The sequence below is a fragment of the Gallinula chloropus genome (assembly GCF_964237585.1).
Source record: "Gallinula chloropus genome assembly, chromosome: 3".
NCBI classification, from domain to species: domain Eukaryota; kingdom Metazoa; phylum Chordata; class Aves; order Gruiformes; family Rallidae; genus Gallinula; species Gallinula chloropus.
This window is the reverse complement of record NC_140087.1, coordinates 60,766,579-60,792,157: the sequence shown is the minus strand read 5'-3', so window position 1 is coordinate 60,792,157 and position 25,579 is coordinate 60,766,579. Positions and strand designations below refer to the sequence as shown.

General features: G+C 41.6%; 1 protein-coding gene across 1 annotated transcript; it reads right to left on the bottom strand.

The window, feature by feature from the left end:
• Nucleotides 1-418: 418 nt before the first annotated feature.
• On the bottom strand, nucleotides 419-24,568 carry RCOR3 (REST corepressor 3). The gene is given in 14 exon segments (XM_084262155.1): nucleotides 419-1,136; nucleotides 1,582-1,823; nucleotides 7,171-7,228; nucleotides 7,973-8,050; nucleotides 9,669-9,887; nucleotides 12,547-12,649; nucleotides 13,508-13,632; nucleotides 13,953-14,114; nucleotides 15,525-15,578; nucleotides 15,580-15,687; nucleotides 15,803-15,855; nucleotides 17,274-17,351; nucleotides 23,659-23,715; nucleotides 24,317-24,568. Coding segments are annotated over 14 exon segments (1,824 nt in total). The 5' UTR covers nucleotides 24,459-24,568; the 3' UTR covers nucleotides 419-791.
• Between the last annotated feature and the right edge of the window lie 1,011 nt (nucleotides 24,569-25,579).

Sequence of the window (25,579 nt, the reverse complement as noted above, 5' to 3'; positions counted from 1 at the left end):
CTCTCTCCCCACCCCAGCCCACAAGAGATACTGCGTCAGGAAACCAGACTCTGGTATTCAGTTAACTGCTAGGCGTAGAACAAACGTGAGATTTACTGAGTTTGGTGCAACAGCTCAGAGTCTTCAAAATACTCTTTTAGAGGAGTATTTACTAAGACAGTACCTTTTCAAATGAGAAAGTGTTCTGGGAAAAAAAAAAACCATGAAAAGAAACACCTACATTTTACAAGTGCGTGAAATGCTTCTACTGTTATCTAAACAGGGCCAAAATTTCTCAATCTAAGGCCTTTTTTCTTTTTCACTAAAAAGTAAAAAATAAGAATTCACACACACAAAAAACCCAACGCTACATTTAAGTCTCCTACAATATTATCTACTCCTAGATTTGCCAGACTACTTTCCTGTCGTTAGATGCTTGACTACAAAGAACTGTAATAAAATAAATAGAGTAAAAATCAGTTAAACAAAATCTCGGTGTGTTGAACATTTATTCATTTAAGAAGTTAGCTTCCTTCAACAGTTATTCGTATAGAGGAGGGCTGTATAGTAGGTCTTGTTCTGCTGTACAAGTCTTTGACATAAAAATATTTTTTATACAGGTGGTCATCCATGTGGTTCTGTTTCTTGTTACTGGTTGCTCCTCTGCAAAACTGGTCTGATACCTGTGAAGGCTTGCTCCTTCTCTCCCCTTCCTTATTTGGGAAAAAATAAAAGGAAAGAAAACAAACAAAAAAAAGTACATTGATACAATTTTTCCAACGTAGGAGTTAGCATAATTCTGCTTTCTTTCTTCAGTGCAGAGTGGACTGAGATTCTGTCTGAATGCCAATGAGCGAGGGTGGCTGCTGGCCGCTGACCGTGGTTAGCACCGGCCTTGGGTTTAGACGAGGAGGCATGGAATTAGCTGGGCGGATGAGCGGCGGGGGAGGCTGATTTAGAGTCGGCCTTGGCTGAATAAATCGCGCCTGCTGTTGGAGCGGCGGAGGCTGGCGATGGAGAGCAGGAGCAGCAGGAAGCGCCGGACGAAGTAACGGGGGCGGCTGATTTAAAGTTGCCATGGGAGCGGTAGGTGCTGCAGCAGATGCCTGTGCTGGAGGTGAAGGGCCTAAACACTGAGTGGCCGGAGTGCTTTGTGCCTGCACAAAGGACAAAGACAAGACCGCGTGAACAGCCATCCCGGCCCGAACGTGATGTAGTTGGGCTGCCACTGGCCACTACACAGGAAACAGCATTAAAAAAACAACCAAACAAAAAACCAAAACCAAAAAACTGAGAAGTTACTGAAAAGAAATCACCAACCAAAACTTTATAGACAGCAGAACTAAAAATATTTAGGAAGCAAGAGTCTTCTTCTAGAACAAGAACTGTATTTTAACAATAAAACAGTAATGTGATTGTCACTATGAAAGGTGCAGTCCTGCTCCCAGCTGGTTAACGACATTGGCTGAAGTTCTATGCAAGCTCATCATCATTCTTTAGAATGTGGTTTGCCACTCCACACCAGTTAACCTTACATTTTATCACTAAATAAAATGCTGTTCCTCAACCCATGCTTACTTATTTCTGGTACACAAAACACACCTCATCTTCTTCATCAGTGCTCTTTCCTGATGGCACATTAGAAGTATTTTTTGTGTCCTCCCCTAAAGCAGAAGCATCACCATTAGAAGCCAGGGTTCCTTGTTCCGCTTCCCATTCCTGCAATACCTCCTCTAAGTTAAACCGACGCCTGTAGTTTACAAAGAAGTTCTTCACTTGGCCAACAGTCTTGTTGCCAATTACATCTGCAATAGCTTGAAAATCTTTACCATATTTTCGGACACCTGGAAGGCAAAGTAAATAACATAGCTGTGAAGAATCAGTCAGACACAGCTACGTGTGATGTATTTATAGAGAGAACCTATGGGACCTGCAAACCAAGGACTCGCTAATTGGGAGGACTTCTCAATTAGGAGGTGGCCTCAATTAAAACAAAATAACTTTTAATTGCACAGCTATCAACATAAAAATCAAGAACTTTATTAAAAGGTCATTACCCACTCTTCTTAAGGGTCCTGGCTTACTCACCAAGCCTCCCAACCTAAAACAGAGATCTGGCCTCTGACAAATCAAGAAAATCCTCCAGTGTGCTTGTAGTTAAGGACAGAAGCCCGAGACAAGTTCAAGACGGGAGAGGGAGGGTGACCGAGCACGCGCGTGGATCTGCACACGGGGAACAGCACTAGACATGTCAAGTGACAAACATTTGGTGGCTTCCATGGGTTCCCACCCGGCTAAATGCATGTGGACCTTTATCTGCCCACAACCCCTGCAGCAGGCCTGGTAGAGGGCAGTAGTTACTGGACTGGGCAAAGGACAGAACAGGGGACACAGTTCTATAAATCACTGCACATTCCTGCACTTGTGACATGCTCTACTGAGGCCACAAAGAGCAACTTGCAAGCATTCATGTGACAAAGCCTTTTTAAAGCTTTTGTTCACAATTTCAGCTGGGTAGAACAATCTGGGGGTTTAGGACAACTACCTTGGAGAATGTTAAACATAAGCCTCTGGTGTCTGTTTATAAGATAGTCCAGCCCAAGCCTCCAGGATCAAACCCTCCAGCATGCAGCAGCATGACAGAAGATCTTTGCATTGTTCTTTTAATTCATTTTTTGTAATGACATCAGTAGGTCACTTTTTGATTACAAGCACTTCACAAGAAAATCCCAACATGTACTTTATAAAGTTCTAAAACTACATTTGCATATAACATACAAAACCATTGGGTACAACATTCCGTATTTTTAAACCTAAAATAGAATTATAACCTTAAATGTAGTGATTCTCTCTCAGTTGTTCTGGATTTGTGTCTAGTTCCTCCTTTCTCCTGCTTAAGAAAAAAAAATCCTCAAACTCTCCAGCATCCTAGAACACAGCTTTTAGCTCCACAAAGTATATTTTTAATCACCAGTGCCCAAAAACTGGGAGACTAAAAGAAATAAATCAGAATTTTATTCCAGACTGAGTAAACAGGAGACTGATTCTTTCTCCTCTTGGCTATGCATGCGTGAGTTACAATTTGACTTATTCTGTGAAGCTCCTGATAACTAAACTAATTTGGAACATGACAGTGCTTAGAGGACAGGCACTCTGTCTCATTACAGGAAAAGAAATCTATGCCTGATTTCACGCCTCACTTCAGAAAGCGAAGCAAAGGATTTGGAAAGTGAGAGTTGCTTCAAATCTGAAAGCTATGTTCCTTTTCAACTTAATTGTGAAAAGTATGACCTTCAGCTTGTTCTGCTCTTTTCTCCTTTCTTCGTTAATAAGCACCTCTGATGTGGTAATGTACACTCACTGCAATTTAAGAGAAAAGTTCAGCTCCAGGACAGCAGCAATTTCTGTAGCTGAAGCTGATGTTTCAACTGTCAAGAGCTCAGCTCCATTATTTAAGATCTCTTCTAGGGCACACAAAAGAATCCAACCATCCTGACTGCACGAACCTTGGAAAGACAACAAAGGGACCTAGCAGAGCCACGTGGGAGAGAGAACATGCATCTAGGCAGACAGGGATTTGGCTCTGCGCTTGATCAGTCGCATGAGGTACCGGCTGTACTCCTTACAAGCTGTGCACATCCACCGAGCACTCCCTCCAGTGCTTTAATATTCTTTGATTACCCTATCATTACCACCCTTACTCATGTATAATGATCATTCGATGTCCACTGAAACACATCTAACACCCTGTACAATTAATCAAGTGAGCAGAGTGCCCAGCAGAACAAAGCACGTTCTTGGTTGAAGCCTAATTCAGACTTTCAGTGACTCCAGCCATTCCTGTTACTGTGCTGTCTGTATTTCTTCCTTCCCCTTCACCGGGAAAACGACTGAGCCTGTGAACTTCAACTAAAGCTGTCACAAACAAGGTCCTAAAACCTATTTCCAAGCAAACAGCTTGAAAGCAGTGCATCTTGCCTTCACTATGAGAAATCTCTAAAGAAAGTAAAATTTCTTTAGTTTATCTAAACGCAGAACTGCTCATTTTTGATTCCTTCGAGAGTGTTATTTAATAATGCTCTAGTGTCACCACAATCACTTCTACACAGAGAAAGTAAAAACCTTTTGAGCCACATCAGAAACAAGAGGAAGTCAATATGTGTTTACAAAAGTTTATGCATGAGGGACTGGCACATCTGTAAGACTTGATGCCAACCCATCATCCACTTCCAATTGGTGCACATTACTTATACCTCCTTTCATGCTAAACACCATCCAAATTACCTCTACATCAGTTATTCAATTTTATTAGGCTGCTGAAACTGAAGCTCAAGAAAGATGACTGCACAGCCTTGCTTCACGTGTACGAGTGTCTCTCCACGGGCATATCTGAACGCAGCCCTGATCATGGCAATCCCTCAGGCTCCTCAGAACTTCACCCAGTCACAAAGGTGGACTTGAACATGCACGTGCTCATTACTGCGATGTTCAAATCTCGAACGTCTAGCTCACAGAAACTTAAAAATGCAAGTGCAGTGCTGCCTGCACTGCCTAACATGGTGCAGTCCAACAGATGCTGAGGCACACAAAACATCAGCCTGGGTCCATGCGAATACAATACAGCACCACAATGAGGCAGAACAGTTAATGGCAACCTCTGGGTTATGAGAGCTTCAGTTTCACTGTGACCTGAGCTGTGATTACAGCGCTCTCGGCAACTACCTCATGGAGAGCTACATCCCGGCTGCCCCAGCTGGAGTCCACTGTAATGCTCTGGAAGTCATGCACTGCTTCTCAATTCCAAATATGTTGTCTTGAATGAGCGTTGGAACATATTTGCAATTGCAATTTTCATATAGCTGAGATCTTAGTTTGAGAAGATGATCCTGCTTATACATTTTTATACATGAAGTTTGCCACTTAAGAACACCTCAAGTGATGAAGTGGTCCATTACATTCAACGACTATTCAAAGTCGAATAGTAACCTGATAAATTACACTGCAGAAGACTGGCTTAGAGATACATGTCTGAGACCACAAGCCCACTGCTGGCAGCCACACTGCTTTTAAGATTACATGCTCAGCTACATTTTAAGGTGGGTTTTTTCATTACCTCCTCACTAGTTACTGCTGATCTCTTGAGAGTAGTGCATAGATGCCAAGAATCTTTTTCATATTTAGGAAAAACAGTACCGAAATTACATTACTGCATATTATTTTTATGACTTCCATGGCTGGATTTAATGTCTGAATTCAAGAGAACAAAACACAGAAGTGCCACCTACCTGCTTAATGCTTATGGATGCCTGTAAAATTATTAAAAGCACGTGCCAAAAATTTATTGATATATATAATTAAATAAATCTATTTTAAATGTACAAACTAAATAAATGTCCCCATGCTCAAGTCAACTTCTGAGTTCAAGCCTAGTATGCATCATGGATTTCGCTACAACAACCATGACTACCTCCTAAAAACAGAGTCAGGGCAAATGACAGCGTGGCTCATTCATGCAGAAGTCTACTAGCTCAAGTAATTGTTTTAAAGCAAGACATCGGGGTCCTTAGCCTGAAGGACAGGAGTTTAATACCTACAGCACTCTCATTCAAGGAGGGATACTCTACTACTGGACTGCAGATAAGGGAGTGTCTAAGAAGACTATTTTGTTAAAGTTCTTGTCCCATCTCCATTTGATACAATGTCAAAAGAAGGGGACTAAAAAGGAAACAATACATACAAGAAGCACATGTAAATTCAATGAAAACAGGTTTCTTCCAGAAGGCCCAATTTCCACCTCACCCTTCACTATCAAGGCTGACTACCTTTATGAAACATTCTCTAGAGAAGAGACCTGGAAGACTAGAACTCCTCTCCTGGGACTCTACCCCAGTCCTCCTTCTCTTTTGCCTGTGCTCCAGTTCTATTATTTACTTTGTCGGTCACGCGGTGCCACAGCTTCACAAAACGCTGAATCAGTCGTATTGCTTCCCAAACTGATGCTTGGTGAGAATTCTACTCACTAAACTATGAAAATGCAAGGCTGAGTTATTCTGTGCCATGGCAGGCACAATGAACCTGGACTTCCCCCACTTCTCCAGCAAGCACTCTACTTACTAGCCTGTCATACTAAAGATAAGCATCTCCTTCAGTTGCATTTGGGGACAAAACTAAAAAGCGACCTCGTTAGAAATACTGAGAGGACAAATTGAAGACAGAAAATGGTTTGGAGATGCAAATCCCAGTCTGAGGAACGCAAGAGGAAAGGCGTGACTTCAGACACATGAGGCTCTTCAGCACTTCCATTCACACCTCAAACTAAAGCTAATGGTAGGTTCAGCCACCTGACTAACAGCTGCAAGGTATGGCACACCTGATGATTTTCCAGTGATAGCTGGATCCAACTGAAGGTTTTACACTAAAATTCAGTATTTCATTTTAAAGGTGAAGAATATGGAGAAATAAAGCAGATGTGTGTACGCTGATTATCTTAAAAAAGATGATCTACAGAAGTGAGTCAATATATATATATAGTGTCTTTGAGACAGCATTAAGGCTCTCCAGAAATTTCCCTTGCATGTTCCTTGCATTAGATAGGGCACGTTAAAACAAGGCAAGAGTCAGTTTTACTTCATATAAATGAAATAACTGCTAATTAGTTGTATCAACAGCCTACCAGAAAATGTTGTGCTTTTCTCTAAGACTGTCAGTCAAGTATCCATATCCAGCTTCAGATTCTTAGAAGGTCTACACCAGGTGGATATCTGCTCTTTTATGCCCCTCGTGAACAGTCAAGCAGTTTAACTCCTGCTTTTCCCTACTTTAAGGATAGAGAGATGCCTTAGGAAGCGTTTTCTTCAAATTTTATTACTTCAACTATTCCTTCAGTCTTCCACTTTAGAGAAATTCATGTGAGGTCATTTAGAAGATGATTGAAGGTACAGTACTACTACAGTTTTTAAACCTAGCTTAGCTTTTCTATTTAAGACTTTATATGGGTAACTGAAAGACTAGTGTCATGTTGCTTGAATTAATACCCTAAATATTCTCACTACTTTTCCTGTTTTCCCAGTGACATTCTTGTAAGACCAGATAAAGTGTAGCTTTTCACTTAGAGGAAAATACAAACATAAACCTGAGTACCTCTTCAAATCCTTTGCTTCAGATTTCAAACCACTACTACTATTAACATACCTTGTACTGCAAGTAGCTGCTCTTCTGTGGTCCAACGGGCATTGATTTTCTGATTAGACTATTAAAATTAGAAAAATGGCACAAAGATCATTAAAATGGTTCAACAGACACAGAACATCTGAGCATCAGAACGTGTTTAACTTGCACTATGTTTTGTAACAGAGGTAAAAATCTCTTGCTTATAAGCCATAAATTTATAGTTTTAAGATTCTTCATGAAGAGGAAGTAGCATTTAAGGATTGGAGCCTAGGACTACACCAAGAGTTTTTCCTCTGTTTTAATGCAGTTCTATTCTAACTTATGTATAAGGTAATGATCTTTATGCAGACAGAATTTGAATTTGTAGTTACATTTATCTCAAGTACTAGGACTTGGTGTCTGCATTCACATTATGTTTCATATCCAAGTCTTTAAAACAAGGAGAAAAAGAGAACTCCAGTTGTATTAAGTCATTCACTTTATACGCCCAAATGTATATATATGCTCATGCTTTCACACTGAACACAAAATTTACAGCTAACAATCGACATTATCTACTTTTAATCAGAAATCCCAAATATCAGGGCCTAATTTCAGCTGCCTGTTGTCATGAGCAAACATGACGTTTCAGCTTTTTCTTGCCATAACAAAAGCCTGCCACTAATTTCTTGCAAAGAAGCCACGCTCATCCCTGCACATAATTCAACGGATCCTGTTTAAGCTGCTGATACCATGCAAACACTATGCTACAGCAAAACACATTTCTGTAGCTTCCCCCAATGTAAGTGAAAGGCCACAAGAGCTAATATTTACTCTGATTTACCTCAGGAGGTTTGAATTCTTCAATCCCGCCTTCCATTTTCTGTTTAAGTGCACTGTTTACTTGCTTAGCATTTTGAACCTTGGTCAAAAACAACAAAGTTAATCAGCTCCACAAAGAAAGTTGGTCACTTTACACATATATCTTCACTAGGATTGCCACAAGTGTACCTCCTAAGTTAGAAAGAGAAATATTATAGTTTAAGGCTTCACTAGTTTTAACTGTTAAAAAAAAAAAAAAAACAGAACAGTTTACTATGGAGAGAAAAATATTTAAGCCAGTCTTTCAAAAGAACAGTTTGTCTGCAGGAACATTAAAAGTAGGATATAACAAACAAGTTTTGATAATGATGCATATGTTCTTGAAGAAGAATGCGGAATATTCTAGACAGAAAACTTGGTTCTTAGAAATCTAAGTGAGATGTACTGTACATATTAACTTCTTCCTTCGCCAAAAAGCACTTAGAAAAAAAAAAAGATTTATGAGATGCTTCCAGTTAGTTCCTTCTGACAGGCTGCTTTTTATTGACCTTAGATCATCATGATTTCACTTAAGGGTGATTCTTGAAATTCTTTGAAATATTTAAATAAAATGTATTAGCCTATAAAAAGGAGAGAGCTTCCAAATTGACAATACACATATCCATTCACCATTTAAACCTGGCAGTGATGCACGTAAGGTAACACGTGTAAAAAAATAGATTTGCATACTACTGTGCACAGCTATTACAAGTGTTCTTAAGTATGGACACAAAAGCAGACAACTCAGTGGGAGATTCCAAAGGCTGCACCTCTGAGATCACTGCAAGAAAAAAAGAGAAACACAACCTCAAGGCTGTAACTCACCTACACTTAGGCTAAAGAGTGAAACCCACCTATGCTATTTAGCCCCAGAGTCCTGCTGTGACAGAAAGAAGCATATTTCTCCTGTAAAAGAATACAAGGGAGCAAAAATCCCATGAAACACTTTTTTCACTCCATGATTTTGCAACATGGCAGCGCTTAGCAGTCTATAAGGATGCAGAAATTCCTGGAGATAAGCCTTGACTTTGTAGCCCCATCATTCCTAGAAAGCAAGCATGCACACGCTGCTGTATCCTTAAAGCTGTGTTTCAAGTGCCAAAAATTAACTTTTTCATGCAAAGGATGCAGACAATTGTCCTCTTAAAGGTGAAGACTACAAAGCTTTTCTAAATTTAATAAGGAATAGAAAGCTTATCAATTCAAAGAGAGAAATAACTAGGCCCATGTTTCCCTCCCCCACCACAACTTTCATATGGGTAAGAACATCCAGAAAACCAGCTACAATTGTAACTATAACAAATGTAACCTCCTCTGCTTCATTGGTCTTACTCTCACTTGTCACACAAGTTGAAAAATAATCAAATGTGACTTTGGTATTCTCCTGTCCCCAAATTCTTAACACCATTTTCATGCCATACTCCCCCCTACATCCCCCCTGCCCTATTTTTTAAGGAAGTAATCTTGTTTCATGTTATCCACAAGAGCAGATGAACATAGAAAACAAAACTGAAGAATAGCTAGTCAGCTAGTGTCCAGCATTTCTGGTGATAACTGTGGAACAAAATTAGGAAGACTCACATTAAAGAAGTTTCAGAATCTTCACAGATAATCTTCAAAACCATTACAATCAGAACAATCTGAGATGAAAACAAAACAAGACCAATAACCCATGGTACCTGTCGCTTTAACGAGATTAGTTCCATATCCAGCTGTCTAAGTATTGTGTTGGCTGCATTGGGACTACAGGAAACAGCTATCACATCTTCCTGGGTCAGGTACATGCCTTTTGGTGGACGGCATTTGGAACGCTGAGAATGGTGGCGATGCTGCAAGCTCTGATACTCTCTTCTACCCAGACCTATTTTGCTGGTCTGAACAGGCTGCTCATTATTGCCCTTTAATTTACAAGAAATAAATCATTAAAGAATAACAGTATCTTATATACAACTTTATTAAAAAATAAAGTATCGCATAGCACTGTAATGTCATATTTATGACAAAGAAAACCTAAGCTAACATCGTCCTCTGTGTGTGGTATCCAAACTAAGTCTTGCAGATGAGCTGATGGAGTAAGCCAGTAGTAATTGGCTGGATAAGCCTGCATTAGTGTCAAGTCAGTTTTCAAAACTTTTTTCTTTTAACATGGCTGAAAATAAACTAAATCTTACAGAAGCCACAGTCTGAATACTGTGAAAGAGGGAAAAAATTGAAAATCTCTTATGTATGCAAAAGGTAAAGATATATACACACAATTAGATGTTTAAAGGAAGTAATCAGTGAATTTACATGTTTATTTCTGGTCAGACATGAAAAATTCAGGTGAAGCTCAGGGGGAAAGAATGAAAGTCAACCAGGATGGGCAAGTATGCAGGATCACGCCTTTTCCTACTAGAAGCACTCTATGGAAAGTGACTGCCATTTGCTTTGGGAAGGAAATTTGAGATTGGAAGAGAGAGGATAGATGTGGTACTTTTGCAGTCATTACAAAAATGCCATGTAATTTCGCAAAATTAAGCCTTTGTTGTTTGCTTTTTTGAAGTGGAAAGGGATAGCAAATGAGAGATGAAGTCTCTGTAACTGCTGCTTTGATATGGTTAGATGCCTAAAAATTTCTGCTGTGTCTTCGATGGGCATTGCTGCACAGAAGCTAGTCTCCATGTATGTGACTCCCAGAGAGCAACCGAGTAGGTTCCCTAGAGACCAGGAGTAGAGAAGCAAAAATTACTTCCCCTGCAAGGATTTTCCAATTCAGAGCAACTCTTAGTACCAGAACAGAGATGGGATTCGGGTTTTTTGCTACTTGAAGCAGCTCCCTACTGCTCCTCCCTGCTGACATCCAGGCAGGTTAAGAGGAGGTGGTCATCTGGTCACAGTGAAGAGAAAACAAATTACAGCAGCCATTATTATGATGTTCTGTAGCATTAGTACAGATCAACAAAAAGAGTGCTTTGCTCTGCTATGCTTGACCTTCTGCCACATCCTCTTCCCAGCTAATGTAACATCTTAATCCATTCCACAGACTTCAGAGAGGCCATCTTAAAAGCATTTAAGATATCTGCTCTTTCTTGGAAAGTTGATATAAGAGCCTTAAATCTTTGACACCTAAAACCCCAAAGGTTAAGTTTACTTCTGGCCCATCTGTTTGTTGATTCTGCATTGCTCTTTCAGCATGAAGGTGCAGTTCCTGCCTGTACAATCTGGATTTAAAGTTAAAATATTCTCTCAAGTTTTTGTCTTGCCAAGCTAGAGTGTTCAGCTCTTGTATTAGTTTTCTCCAGTAACAGAAAGTTTCTATCACTCTGTGCACTCAAACAGCCTACTCAGTTTATATTTTCCTTAGGAAGTGAAAGTACACAAATCCTAGCAGAAATGTTAGATCACAAAATTATCTTGTGTAGATCCAGATAGCTTTCATCAGAAGCTGCAAACCTATTTGTCCTGTTCCTAGAAATCTACAAACACACTATTTTCATTCTGGACTGCATGTAGCGATTCAAACAATAACCAAAGAAAGTCAGTGAAACAAAATAGCCCTTATTTAGAAGTGGCTTAGGCAGCAACTCAAATCAACAGACTGCAAGAACATTGTTACAACAGCAGAATGAAACGTAAAAAGGTTCACTATTAGATCTTGTGCCATTTCAAGTTCTAAAAAACATATCCTGGCATGTTTAAAAATAAAATCTCAAACTCTTTCATGGGCAGGGGCAATTGTCCTCCCCCATCAGTTAAAGTGATGCATTGAATGCCACTGCAAAGCTGAGAACGGAATCCAAACCTATCGCTTTTGGAAGAACTGCAAAATTTTAATAATAATAATCCAAGGTATCAGTTCACAGGATTGCTGAGGTTTTGCACTGATGCTCCTCTCCTATTCCCAAGAAACAGGAGCTGTCCCATTTTCGGAAAATCACAAACGCATTAAGTTGATCAAAGAAACACTCAAACGCTTACAAAACTAACTGGGTTTTTCTAGTCTTGTTCATAAATGATAATGTTTACCAAAAGAACTCCCAAGAAACCCAAAACATATGCCAAACACTGTCAGCTTCACAGGTAAGTGCTGTAAGTGTTCGTTAGAGGAGACAAAATTTTTTTGCTCTACAGTTATTAGTAGAAAGCACTTCAATCAAGCCACTTATTAGTTGGAATGCATAACCTCACTGTGCCTTTCAAAGAGCAAAAAAGGTATTCCTGGAAAATTGTTTTCTTGCATTTTAAAATTAAATGAATTTTAGGTTCCAGTAATTCCCAACCAGTAAAACTGTATACATATTAACAAGACAGAGGCAGGGGAAACATTGTTTTACTAGGTAGCAATAGCATACATATCTTCTAAAACTCTCTCAGGAGGCACTGAAGGCAATGAGAGATGCATTTATGCCCACAGAATGGCAAAAACACATGATAACATTTTGTTTCAATCAGAAGTTGTCAAGATCTTGATCACCTAAAATCCCTGTGGTTTCAGGGACTGCAAGCAGGCTGCAAGCTAAACCTCCTCACTACAAGTCATATTCTTCACAGTAATGCACCCACAGAAAACAAACCGACATTCACCATTAAGCTAACTGTTACCTCCTTTTTGGCTTCTTTCTTGGGATCATAATCACTATCATTTCCATCCATTGGATGAGCTTCTTCTACATCATCATCACTAAGGACAGATTATAAGAAGCTGGTCACATTACCTATTTTTCTGTAGTTTTTCAGCTATAGGATTACTAAGTAAACATATGGAGACTTTACATTTCAGGAGTTTTCAGTAATATAGTACAGACCCTTCTGCTCTAGCTAGACAGTTTTCTGTAGATATAAAATTGCATTTTCCAATATAAACATGATTATGTTACTTATACATTCAACACATTAAATGACTTTTTAAAAGTGCAAGTTAATACTAAGAGCAATATAATCTTAATTTCATAGCAACTAGGGTAAACATTATTCCTTTCTATCCAAGGCAATTTACATCTATTTTGAGCTCTACTTCTCTTTGACAGTGGTTCTAAGTTTCCTAAAAGAAGATTTACATAAAGTTTTGTTATAAAACAGTACTTGGGCACTCCAATTGCTACAGGTCTTTACAGTGGTTAATCTTTCAGTTTTAATTCCATTCTAGTCCAAAAACAATCCCAAACAAAAAAAAAAAAAACAGAAACCCCACATACCCACAAAAACACTCTTCCACACACAATAGTATAGGGTTAGATTTCTCAAATAAAGCCTTATTTGTAAGACACATTCCCAGAATTCAGGAGGGTGGTTTTTTTTAATCCCTTGTTTTTACAGTTACCCATTAAATACCACTTTTGAGTGCTTACAACTCACACCGACTGGAGTGACACAGTTCTTAATGCACAGGTACGAAAACCCTTTCTAAAAGCAGAGACTTCACCACCAATACTCAAATCTAAACACATGGTTCACACTGAAACATAATGTCTGGAAGTTACTCTTACATCTGTACCTAAAAAGACTTCAGTTTCTGGCTACCTAAGAATATAAAACTTACCTGTCACCTTGATTATTTCTATTAGCTAGTTTTCGAGCCTGACGATCCATCAAACTTGTTCTAGAGCGAGTTTTTTTCCAAGAATAGTAATATTTTACAAGGCTTGCAATAGTCTTGTCTGGAAGCTAGAAGAATTCATTAACATATTAATACTTTAAAAAATTAAAATTCCACCCAAGATTATAACTCTGCTCTATTTACAGCCACCTTTACCCAAATTTTAAATGCATGGGTAAGATGGAAAGAAGGATATTTCATATATTTTCTTAAAAAAGGAAGAAGAAGCTATAGGTCCAAGAGACACAGTTAAATTAACTTAATCTTATATTCAAGGTTGTTTCTGAAGTTCTTGCATAGAAATCAACATCAAATTTTAGCCCAACTGGAACCTTTGTTCTTAGTGCATCTGAACTGTTTAATGCTTCTGATTAAAATATTACTTTACCATTTGCTGGATCCTGTGAAAGCTCTTTCCATGGAAGCTAAATGCTTGTTCAAATAGGACTTTATCTTCCACTGTCCACTCATCAGGGAAAGGAGTGAAGTTAGGGAGATCCGCAAGGGACTTCTCAATATTGTGTTTATGCCAGAACAACATGCCGAGAGCCTTTGAAAAGAAATAGTCCCCTTTTGGATTTAGTCAACTTTGTACAATGTTGAGACAAGTTAAATAAAAAAAGGCGATTTATTTATTTAAAATAAAATTTGACTATCAGAACCTCTTCTCAAAACATATTTAAAGTGTAATTGGCTATGTACTAAAGGTTGAAATGATATTAGAGTGGGTACATCTGTACTTTATGAAAGGTACGAAAGCTAGACAATTCAAGGTTGGCATGGCAGCAGTAGTTCTGAGGTAGCATGAACTAGCTGATAGGCTCATACCTGACCTGCTTTCTTCCTTTACAAGCACGTACCACCTACAGATTTCCTTATAAGTCTTCAGGCCTTTATTACCAGCCCATTCAAAAAAGAAAATAAAAATACTGTTCAGCAACCAGAGGATCATACAAAATGCAAGTCTGAAAGTTCACAGTGAGAGAGGTCTTTCTACAACTCTCCAATTCACAAAAACAGCATGGACACTTCCACGTCACATGCACCTAATAAGGAATGGAAATGTAAATATACTTTCTTACATAATTTCATTTTGCAATATTCTTAAAGAATTTGATGCCGATTAAGAGTTTCTGCCAGAAAATCAATGACAGAGTTGATGCTAAGTCTGGCATGACAATTGTGAAATGTAATGCACTCAGTTTCAACCACACAGTACAAATGTCCAGCAGTTGTTCGTCAGGTCTCCAGACCCCTGACTTCACATCCTCTAATAACCTGCACATATCAAACCTCTTCTTATTAAAATGGCAAGTAACAAGCACCTCTTGCAAAGACAATTTCTATTCCACTGAACACTCTACATATATTTTGTACCAGAAGCTGTTTCGAAAAATAGTCTTTTATGCAGACTTATTTTGAGATCTTTCAGTTCCCTCTCTCACCTAACAAAAGCCAAGCCACAAACAAACATCACCAAACTGCAGGTATTCTGGACATCAGAACACTGGCAGCCTCTTTTTCAGCTAGCAGTTGAATAGCAAGTCTTTGCTATTACAAGCTTCCATCCTCTACAACTTACTTGTTTCTACTTGTACACCAAGTAACTTTCTGCTATAGGTAATCTCACTTTTACACAAACTGGTAAATTCAGGAAGATTGCAACAGAACTAAATGCAGACCAGCAAAGTTTTACCCTGTACATTTTATGGGACGGTGACTAAAGGTTATTAAAGAAAGTGAACTTGTTTGTTACTCTCAAACCTAGAATTTGATTCTGCTTTCCTGCCTCTGAGAAAAAAAAATAAATATCAAAATTGGGTTGCCTTTTTAAGTATGCAAGAAACATTGCCAGTACTGTCCCTATCACACATAATGGTTCAAAATGGTAACATAACTGAATTAAACAATAAATTTGTAAGCCACTTTCCTAAGAAATTCTTTAGTGAAATATACACACACAATTGCATGACATGCCCAGTGTATCAAGAAACATACCAAACCTTTCAAAAGTGCACATTACAAGCTGAGCATGTCATGAAAACAAAGAGCTCAATCTTTTGCAGAGAATCCAGACCACAACTGTATGCAGATCCATTTAACTGCAGTGTTTGCTGCCGTGCCTGAAGAAAAACAGCGTTAATTAATGGTAACCAAGGGGGAAAAAAGAAAGAGTTGTGTTATACTTCTATATTTAAAAAATCCTTTAAATGAGCACTCTAATTTCATAGCACTTACCTGTTCAACATTGTATCCATGTTTTTCCTTTGCTATTGCTATATATTCATCCACTGTAACAAAGCAATGTCAGAGTTATTCTTTAGTACTTTCTGTTCTGCTCTAAGGTGACAAAGAATTAGCCATTTAACTTGAGAAACAGTCTTCCCACACTTTAATATACTGCATAGGCCCAGGTCCCCAAAAATGTTAAAAATATTTGTGGCCTTATTAACAATACATAAGCCCACTGCCTTTAATCCAACATTTAATTTCATAAACTTTTTACACAGTGAAAAAGATTCTTGCTTTCACATTTTTACTACAACAAAACCAGAGAGGTTTGTAATTTACTCGAATCAGAGTCTAGCTGGTTACTGAAAGGCTGTGTCTTCTTGGAAACCGCTCGTAAGAACAGACACACGCTGGGGGGATGTCCAGGCACCGGGGTTAGTTTTAAATTGACCTATTTCTACTGTTGTATTCCCAAACAAGTTAAAAATTAATGTAAAGAGATCCTAGATCAATGATTATGCACATCTTGGATATTAATATAATTTTCACTGACCAGCATTAATTTTGACCATGGCATGAAGGCAGTTTTCAATAAAGAATATGAAAATTCAATGATTAGGTCATAAAATTTACCAATAACATACTTTTAAAATCATACTTGGCCAGAGTACAGCCAGCCTTGAGTTGAACAATTTCCATAATTTTACAATTATGTCCTGTTAGTTTTGATCTTCAATGGGTCTTTTTTTCTTTATTTTTAAAGAAACAAAGTCTTCCTATTCAACCTTCTGAAGTTCACAATCAAGTGGCAACAAAGTGTGGTTGAAAGGCAGCACGATTGAGAAAAGGAGATAATTATACCCTCGCTATTCTAGTGGACCAGAGATGTCCTTGCCATGAGCTGCTGCAGCATAGCACTTAACAGGAATGAAGAAAGTGTTAAGTAATAATAGGTCTAAAGCATTTTATTTCTAACTGTTCTACAGTAGTAGAGCATGCTCCCTCAAATATGGAGGGACATAAACCTCTAACCAGTGGTAACAGGCAGAAATTGTCCTGAGGACCAGATTCCCATGACTGCATCTCAAAGTTTACTCCCTTAAGTTAGATATGAGAAACTCTTGCATAGGAGGCAGGTTTAAGTTAGATTAAACAGATAATTGATCACATTTAGTCAGATGACTCCTGTATTTCAGGTCATTTCTGAAGGGAAAAAATGCCTATCCTGATAAGACAGTAATTTCCCCTTGAACAGGGCCTCAACACATCTTTTTCTGAACTTATCCACTGCAACTCCTTCTCCTAGTAGTTTAGAATAGCAAATTCTTCATGTTTAGATTAAAAAAAAAAGGAGCCTTGTATTTAATTTCCCAACTTGCAGTTTCACTGTGTGTAAAATAAAGAGCGAACAGGCACACCAGAAGCAATTACTTAGTTACAATTAAGTATCTAAATTCCTAAGCAGGTAAGGACTTACACTTGGCATCTGGAATATTATGATATGGAGACCATACAAGCATCCCTCCATTATCTTTATCAGTATATTTTGTGGCACCTGTAAGAAAACAAGTAAGTCTCAGTACCCATAAGTAAGATCTAGAGAACAACTATTTATGAGACAGTAAGTAAAAGTCAACTATATTAAGAAGTCCAGTCCAGATACTAAGGTAAAAAAACATTGTTAATTCTATATTACTTCCTGAAGATACTGAATGGCTGAATTTGAGCACTGCTTTTAGGAGGCTCAGTCATAACTGGGTATGAGACAGGATCCCGGTTACCCCACTTTGCACATAAGAGTGCATTGCTGAAGTTGACATGGATGCAAAGTCTAGAAGTGTTGGAACAGTCCTCCAGAACCTATGATAGTCTATTAGTATTCTAGGAGTATCAGGATCAGAGAATGGTTTGGAAGGGACCTCAAAGACCACCTATTCCTAACTCCCTGCCCTGTGCAGGGACACCCTCCACTAGCCCAGGCTGCCCAAAGCCCCATCCAATCTGGCCTTGAATGCTGCCAGGGAGGGGGCAGCCACAGCTTCTCTGGGCAGCATGTGCCAGAGACTGACCACCCTCACAGGAAAGAAGTCCTATCACTATGTGTTGTTGTAAGTTCGGCTTCTTTAAAAAAAGCAACAACATAAAATTAGATAAGTGACCATCCCTGATCCTCTCAACAATGAGCTATAACCAGAAACACTTTTGCTCGTCTCGCTCTTTAGTTTTCATTTTCATACCCACACATTTTTGATATTCATAGCCAACCAAATTATGCAGGTGTAGAAAGTAATTAGGCATAAAAGTCATCTTTCTTTATGCAGTTGTGTTTTTAGGGGGTTGTGGGTTTTTTCCTTGTTTGTACTTCACCTCTACCTCAATACAGAAGCAGTCCAAGTTACCTACCCTACTGAAAGACAGGGCAATTTTTGCAACACTGATGCAACTTTGTACAAGGCACTAAATCATAGAATTTTTGATTTTTAAAAACATGCTGTAAAAGAAAAGGAAATTCCCCAACATGCATTACCCAATAGTTACTTTTCATTAATATTTTACAAATATGAGGAGCAGCTGAGGGAGCTGGGGCTGTGCACCTTGGAGAAGAGGAGGCTGAGGGGAGACATTACCACCTCCTACAACTACCTGAAGGGAGGTTGTAGAGAGGTGGGTGATGGTCTCTTCAGCCAGGTGACAGGAGATAGGACAAGGGGAAATGACAAAAGCTGTGCCAGGGCAGGGTCAGACTAGGTTAGAAAAAAATTTTTACTGAAAGAGTTGTCAGGGCCTGGAATAGGCTGCCCAGGGAGGGGGTTGAGTCACTGACCCTGCATGTGGTTTTTTTTTTTTTTTAAAAAAAAGTAGATGAGGTACTTAGGGATATGGTTTAGCTTAGGACAGGAACAGTTGGGACTCAAAGGTCTTTTTCAACCTTGTAATTCTGTGAAATGTATACTACCAGATAAAGCCTCTTACAATCTGTTTACAAGCATTTATCTTCCTAGGACACTGCCCAACAATTGGAATATTTATGCCTGTGTCAGTATGAATTCCTTGAGGAATCAACCTCAGAGGAACTATCCTTCCACCCTTTTTGGAGAAAGATGGATTTTTTTATTCAGTGAAACAAATAACTTTTCACTCCATTTGAAGCTTCCACACTTTACATTTAGGTTCTACATCATGTTGAGGGGAACAAAACAAATCAGTGATTTGGAAAAGAACAACTAAATGCTTTCTAATTGTGTACTATGTTTTGCTGCTCTTCCCTCTTTAGTTTGGCAGTGTTTTGTACTTGCTATCATTTTTGCAATCTTTAGATCCATTATGACCGTGAACTTGAAAATCAGTTAATTAGAAGAACTCAAAGAACTCGTGTCTTACAAAATGAGATGTGTAAGACAGATAACCCAAATGCACCATAAACTCTGTAACAAGTTAAAAATGCACCAGTTTCAAGGCACAAGCACTACTAAACTCTGCCAGGGTTTCTGCTACATTAAGGAATTTGTTATTATATACCTTCTACTTTAGAACACAAAACCATGCCATTTTTAGTCATTAGGAATGCATTATTTCATGAAGAGTAATGCAAACACATTACAGACAGAACATTTCTCTTGTCCACTCAGTTTTGTCACATGTGAATGACCACTACCCTGTACTCCACTCTTTAACTATGAGATGATGAGAAAACAGGACCACTAGAGAAGGCATCAGAACTTCAGGCTGTGAGAAGAAAAGGTCTAAACTTAACATGAGGATGTCCTCAGCTTTTCCTTCCAAAAAATACCAGAGCAGCACCTGCAGATAAGTGGATATAGTGAACATTATCAGGCATTGAATATTCAAGCTCTAAAGTGAAAAAAACCTTGATGTCAGTGGCCTATTGTTTGCACCTGCAGAAGATGATGCATGCAGTGCCATTCCCCTCCTGAGAGGCTACCCCTAGGTGACTAACAAGCAGCTCCCACCAGAACACCCCTGTTTGAAGCTGAGCTGCTTCTCCAGCAGGAATCAGACCACTGTTTCCATTCAGGCAGCATTTTCACACAGCCAAAAGGGAATCAAGGGTGACAAAGGAAAGATGGGATGCGTGCAGACAGCTCAAAGGAAGGCATCCTATCCTCAACAGAGGATGTCTATAGCTACAGTACAGGGATCCCTCCATCTCCATGTGCAGGACCATGATCTACCTTTATGAGAACTGCTTCTTGTCCTTTCTGCCCCAAGTATTCCAGCGAGCAGCACTCCTCCCCAAAAAAGGCTGTGTTGTATCTTAAGGGCAACGTGATCTTTATCTGCCAGATCCATTCTTATTATGGACAGAGGCTGGAAATACCAGGCAACGTTAACCAAAGCATGTTAAAAGCGCAGAGTTTTAAGCCAGTAAGGAAGAGAAAGACCACAAGCTACATCTCAAATAGAAGAGGCGTCCCCCTGCACATACCCCACATTCAAGTCACTTTGGAAGAGGTTTCCATACTTTGGCTGCTGGGCTCCTCTGCTGAGACTGCATGGAAAATGAGGCTGGCTGAAGATGACCCATGGGTACTTCTCCATTGCTTTCACAACAGAGAAACTGTAGCAGCAAAGACACTCTCTAAATTTCAGCCTAGCATTATAAATTCAGAATGCATGGAAGATGCCATTCTGTATATGACTCCAAGTACTGAAAATGAAAATAAAATCTGGAACCACACAAGGCTTAGTAGGGGCATTGTGGGGCAGCTCAGCAATTTAAAAGCATACTGGTTTCCAGCATAAAATGAACATCTGCTTAAGACTAAGCTTTCAGAGTAGAAGCAGAAACATGGAAACTAACAGGAGCAGAAACTGAGTTCCTGAAGTAAAATACCTGAAATCTTAAAATAAGCAAATTAGAAACAAACTGGGAATGTGAAGACAGATAGCATGGGATGAATGGGAAAATTTATATACTTCACTACAGCATTTAATAATTCTGATTTCAGAAAGCCTGTTTTCATATAGGAAGACCAAGGGGAGAAAAGTTAAAAGAACCTACACAGAAATGGATGTCGTAAGTGACCTTAGGAGTTATGAAACATTCTTCTTGATAGTGCTTCCACCCCTACCTCTAAGAGTGGAAAATGGAAAATAAGTATTTCTACATTAAGTAAGCAAAATTCATACTAAAGCCTGTGTGAATTCCAAATTTGAGTAGAATAAAATTTCTCTAGCAATTGTCTTGCGTGTGGATGCCACACCAGTATGGTACATCTCCTGTGAAGGTGTTTTCCACTACACTTCCCAGGAGAATGCAAACAGCCTACAAGGTAAGGATAACATCTTTGTAACATCCTGCCACATCTATAGATGGGTCAGAAAGTACAAGCAGATACAACTTAGTCTCAAAAATATGGAAAGCCAGTAGGAGACAAATCTGGACTGCAGGCAGTTATTAACTCAGTAACTTAGATAAGAATATTTAAGATTTTTATTAAACCAATTTCTTGCATTGAGAAAAATTTCCTCATTGCAGTAGGATCTATCTAGTGACAATTAAAAATTGCTATTTCCCTATGGCTCTATCTGAGGGATTGCTTGTAAAAAGGGGACAGGGTGGAGGAATGGGTAAGAAAGAGTATGTTTAAACTAACTTCTCTTAATTGTTTCTTTCAATCACATTCCACTTCTTCCAAGAGACACTGGCAAACAGTTGATTCCCTTTTTCTTAAAAAAAATTTCTTCTATTATACATGAACACAAGTTAAAAAAACAAATCCTACCATCATAACTTTAATCATTAATGTTTTGTTCTTTAACATATTGTCATAGAGCACTGCTTATTAATATTTTTCAATACAGGATTAAGTGAGGCCAAAGGATTGTTATTTATTCTACTCATTTTAGTATCCTGCGTGTATACTTTGTATCCTACGACTTTAGTCTAGTTTCATCTGTCACTGATTTCCTACCTATCTGTTTTAGGGACATTATTAACAGCACTCAAAGTACTGCAAATAAACACATTCTACTGTATCTAGTAAATCCTCAAAAAAGGCATTAAAACAGTTCCAAGAAAAGACAGCACTAAAATTAGTTAGCTAGAGATAGGACCTATGCCCACACATACAAACCAACAAATATGATGGAGCATCTATTAAATAGTTTGCTAAAAAAAAGTAATCTAAGCATAGATACAATGGCACAGGTTTTTGTCCAGCATTAGTTCCATCTCTAAGAAATGACATCTCAAGACTCATCAGAAAAGGACTCCAAAATTGCATCAGATCTTGTGGGTATCTCCTCAAATTTTCAGCCTGCTGACATGGTGTGTATTGTACCTAGACGCTTTATGGACTTTTAAAATTTTTTTTACTTAAAGTGTTCAAAAAGAGTTACTATCTTCTCGCCCTAATAATCAAAATACATACCCCAAGAACAACAATGCTATGCATTATGCCTCTTACAAAAGACTTATTAAAGAAAGACTCCCAACATTATGGAAACTGGAAAAGGAATACATATTAATCCCAGTCATGGGGAATCATCAGTTGAATTCCACTCTCCAGAAACATTTAGGAGCTCTAAAAAGTCTGGTTATAAGAGACCACAATATTAGTTCTGTAGGTACAAATGCAATGATACTATTGCATGTGTAGTTTACAAAACTGAAACCACAGAACCTTAGTTGTCCTACAAGGGGTGAAGAGTTCTTTTGATTAAAAGAAAAACAAAACCAGCGTGTTTTTTTAATTTGAGTGGCCTGTAGGAAAAACAAGCCCAGGCTGCATGTTAGAAACAGTAATTTTTATTTATGTTTATTTTTATGTAGGCAACGTAAAAATAAAGGGTGTAAACGGTCAGTCTTATTAACAAAGAGACCTAGACTACGCGCTGCTTCCTAGGGGAAAGGCATTCCCTTATGCCAAGATCATGCATCCATTTAATCCCACCCTCCCCCTTTCTTTCCCCCGGCCTTTTCTTTGGCCTGTGGGGACTTGCGCCCATCAAGAGGGGCTCGCTCCAGCTTTAGGAGGCACTATGTGAGAAGCTCTGGCCCAATCCTCTTCCGGTAGGAAATCATCTGACACCAATGGAGCCTGTTTGGAGAACAGGAAAGTAGATAGGCTTCATCTGACCACTACGGCAAAAACTAATAAACGCTCCCAGGCTCTCGCTGCTCAGCGTAGTAAGGCAAAACAGCATTCTAGCAATTAACTCGCTAAAACCGAGCACCGGGCTATGAGAGCGTACCCTGTATTTCTTGGGGCGGGGCTGGGGGGAGGAGGAAGGCGGCGGAGAGCAGCTCTGCCCGCAACCCCAGGGCTAGCGAGGCTACTACGGCACACAAAACCAGGGGCAGGAGTTTCCCACCAAGCGCATCTTCCACCCAGCGCCTCCAGCGCGCAGCCAGGTCTGCTCTGCTTCCGGCAGGGCGCATCGCTTCCCACCCTCTGCCCCAGAGCATCCAGCGAAAAACCTCGACAAATATTTCCAAACCCCCTCGTTAATATACCGTAGGCGTTATAGTTTAAGGGGAAAAAATAATAATAAAAAAAAGAAATAATAAGGAAGAAAAATAATAAAAGAGAGGAAAAAGCATCCGACCTTTTCCTGCTCCACCGCCTCCCGCCGGATACACATAATACGGCTGATAGCGAAGTGAAAATCTCCCACCGCGGTGGCCCCCCACCCCCGGGTGCACAGGGAGCAGACGCTGCCCCAGCCAGCCTCCCGCCGCCGCATCGCCCGCACAAAGGCTCAAACAGCGAAATAAATACAGCCCCGCCGCCGAGACGAGCCCGTTCCCCCTCCCCCCTTCCCCAAACCTCATCCCCTCCCGCCTCGGGAACGGCGGCGGCAACAAGATGTCAGGTTACAGCCGAAAAGCGATTTACCGGGCTCGAAGTCAGGAATGCGCGCCTGGTATTCCGCTCCGACCCTCATTCCTACATCTGTAACGCAAAGCGGGGAGAGAAATTAACGGCTTGGGTGTCCCCGGGGCGGGCGCTGTCCCAGGCTACCGCCGTGTGGCGGGCGGGCGGGCTGGCGGACGCGCCGCCCGGGAGCCCCCGCCGCCTTGCCGCGGCCGTGCGGAATAAGCCACCTCCCCCCCGCCGCCGCCACCCCGCCCGCCGCCGCTGCCGCCGCGGATTAAGCCCCGACTACCGCCGGGGAGGGGGCCGAGGGGGGGAAGGGGGGAATTTATTTCAGCGGAACAATGGGGACGGCGGCGGCAGCTCCCGGGAGACACTCCCCATCGTTAAGCACCACGGGGCCGCCCGGCAGCCGCGGGGCCGCGCCGCGCGCTCCCGCGCACCCCTCTCCTCCCCCCCCCCCCCCCCCCCCCAACCTCACGCGCGGCCGCGGCCCGGCCCGCCGCAGTACAGGCGCGCGGCGGCGGAGGAGTAACGGCGGCGGCAGCGCCCGCACCGCCCCGACACCGGCGCGGGGGAGGGGGAGGCGGCTTGGCTCGCCGCCCCTCCCGCAGCCTCCGCCACCCCCCTCCCCCCGCTGGCGGGGCGGCCCGGCCCGGGGCCGGCCCCAGGCTCGCACCGTGCTCGTCGCCACTGTCACCGCCGCCGCTCTCCGGCTCCGAGTAGTGCCCGTTGGAGGGGCTGCTGCTCTTGGTGCCGTTGGGGGCTGCTCGGCCCTTGCCCCCCAAGAGCTCCGCTCCCTTCTCCATCATACCCGGCATATCAAGGCTTGGGCGGGGAGAGCGGAGGAGAGCGACGGCAGCGCGGGCTGCCGAGGGGGGGAAGTTAATACGGAGCCGCCATGTTGCCCCCTCCCCGCCCCCCCCTCGGGCCGCCGCGGCGCCGGCGCCTCCTCCCCCCTCACACCGCCCCCCTCCCCCGGTGCCGCGCAGCCCCCGGGAATCCCTCCGCGCCGGCCCGGCCGGATCTAGCCAAGGGGGCGGGGATGCTTAGCGGAGCCTCGGCGGCGCGGCGAAAGGATTCCTCCCGCCGCGATATCGGAGTCTCGCCGCCGCCCTGTGGTGCTCCCCGGGCGGGCAGGGGCGGAGGGCAGAGGGGACTATTTCCCCCCCGGAGGCGCAGGGATCCTGGCGGGAAGGAGTGGTGTGACTGGCGGCGGCTTTATGGCCCGCGGTGAGGGGCGGGGGGAGGTGCGTCGCCACGCCTGTAGTGAAAGGGCTGTGTAGGAGAGGGGCGGCCTTCTTCGGCCCGGCTGGGCAGCGGGGCAGCGTCCCGATGAGGCTGGGGCGGCGGAACAGGGCCTGGGGGTAGCGGTTGCCAGCGGGGACGGTGGGCGGGGCCTAGGCTGTGGAAGCCGGTGCCGGCTGCGGCCGGGGGCCGGCGCGGTGAGCGGCCTCCTCAGGCCGGCTGGGCTGCCTTTCGAGCCACGGCTTTGGAGAGGCGTTTCAAGCCGGGGTCACGTCAGGCTGAGGGATTAAGGGCACGGGGGAGCCAGCACCAGGGGCGGGCGGTGCTGCAGGTATTTCCAGGTGCCGCGAGCGTGTGGGAAACAGCCTTGCTTCTTCCTGAGCGCCTGGGGTTTTGTTTGTTTAACGTAGTTCTAGCCTGGTTTTAAGTGCTCGGGTGTCACCATCCCGTTCGCATATTGAGTTTAATACTCGAGTTTTGAGCGGGGGGGAAAAAAAGGGCTGTGACTGGCTCCATATAGCGGCTGAGTTGCAGTGGGATGATAGTCTTGTTACTTTGTCTGGAGATGTGTTAGTCTGGCTTGTTTCTATGCAAATACGATTAAGTTGTTGTGGCTATACTTTAATTACATGTTTAAGGGGTGTTTTTTTAATGATTCAGTAATAACTTTACAGTCTGATTTCCTAATGTGGGG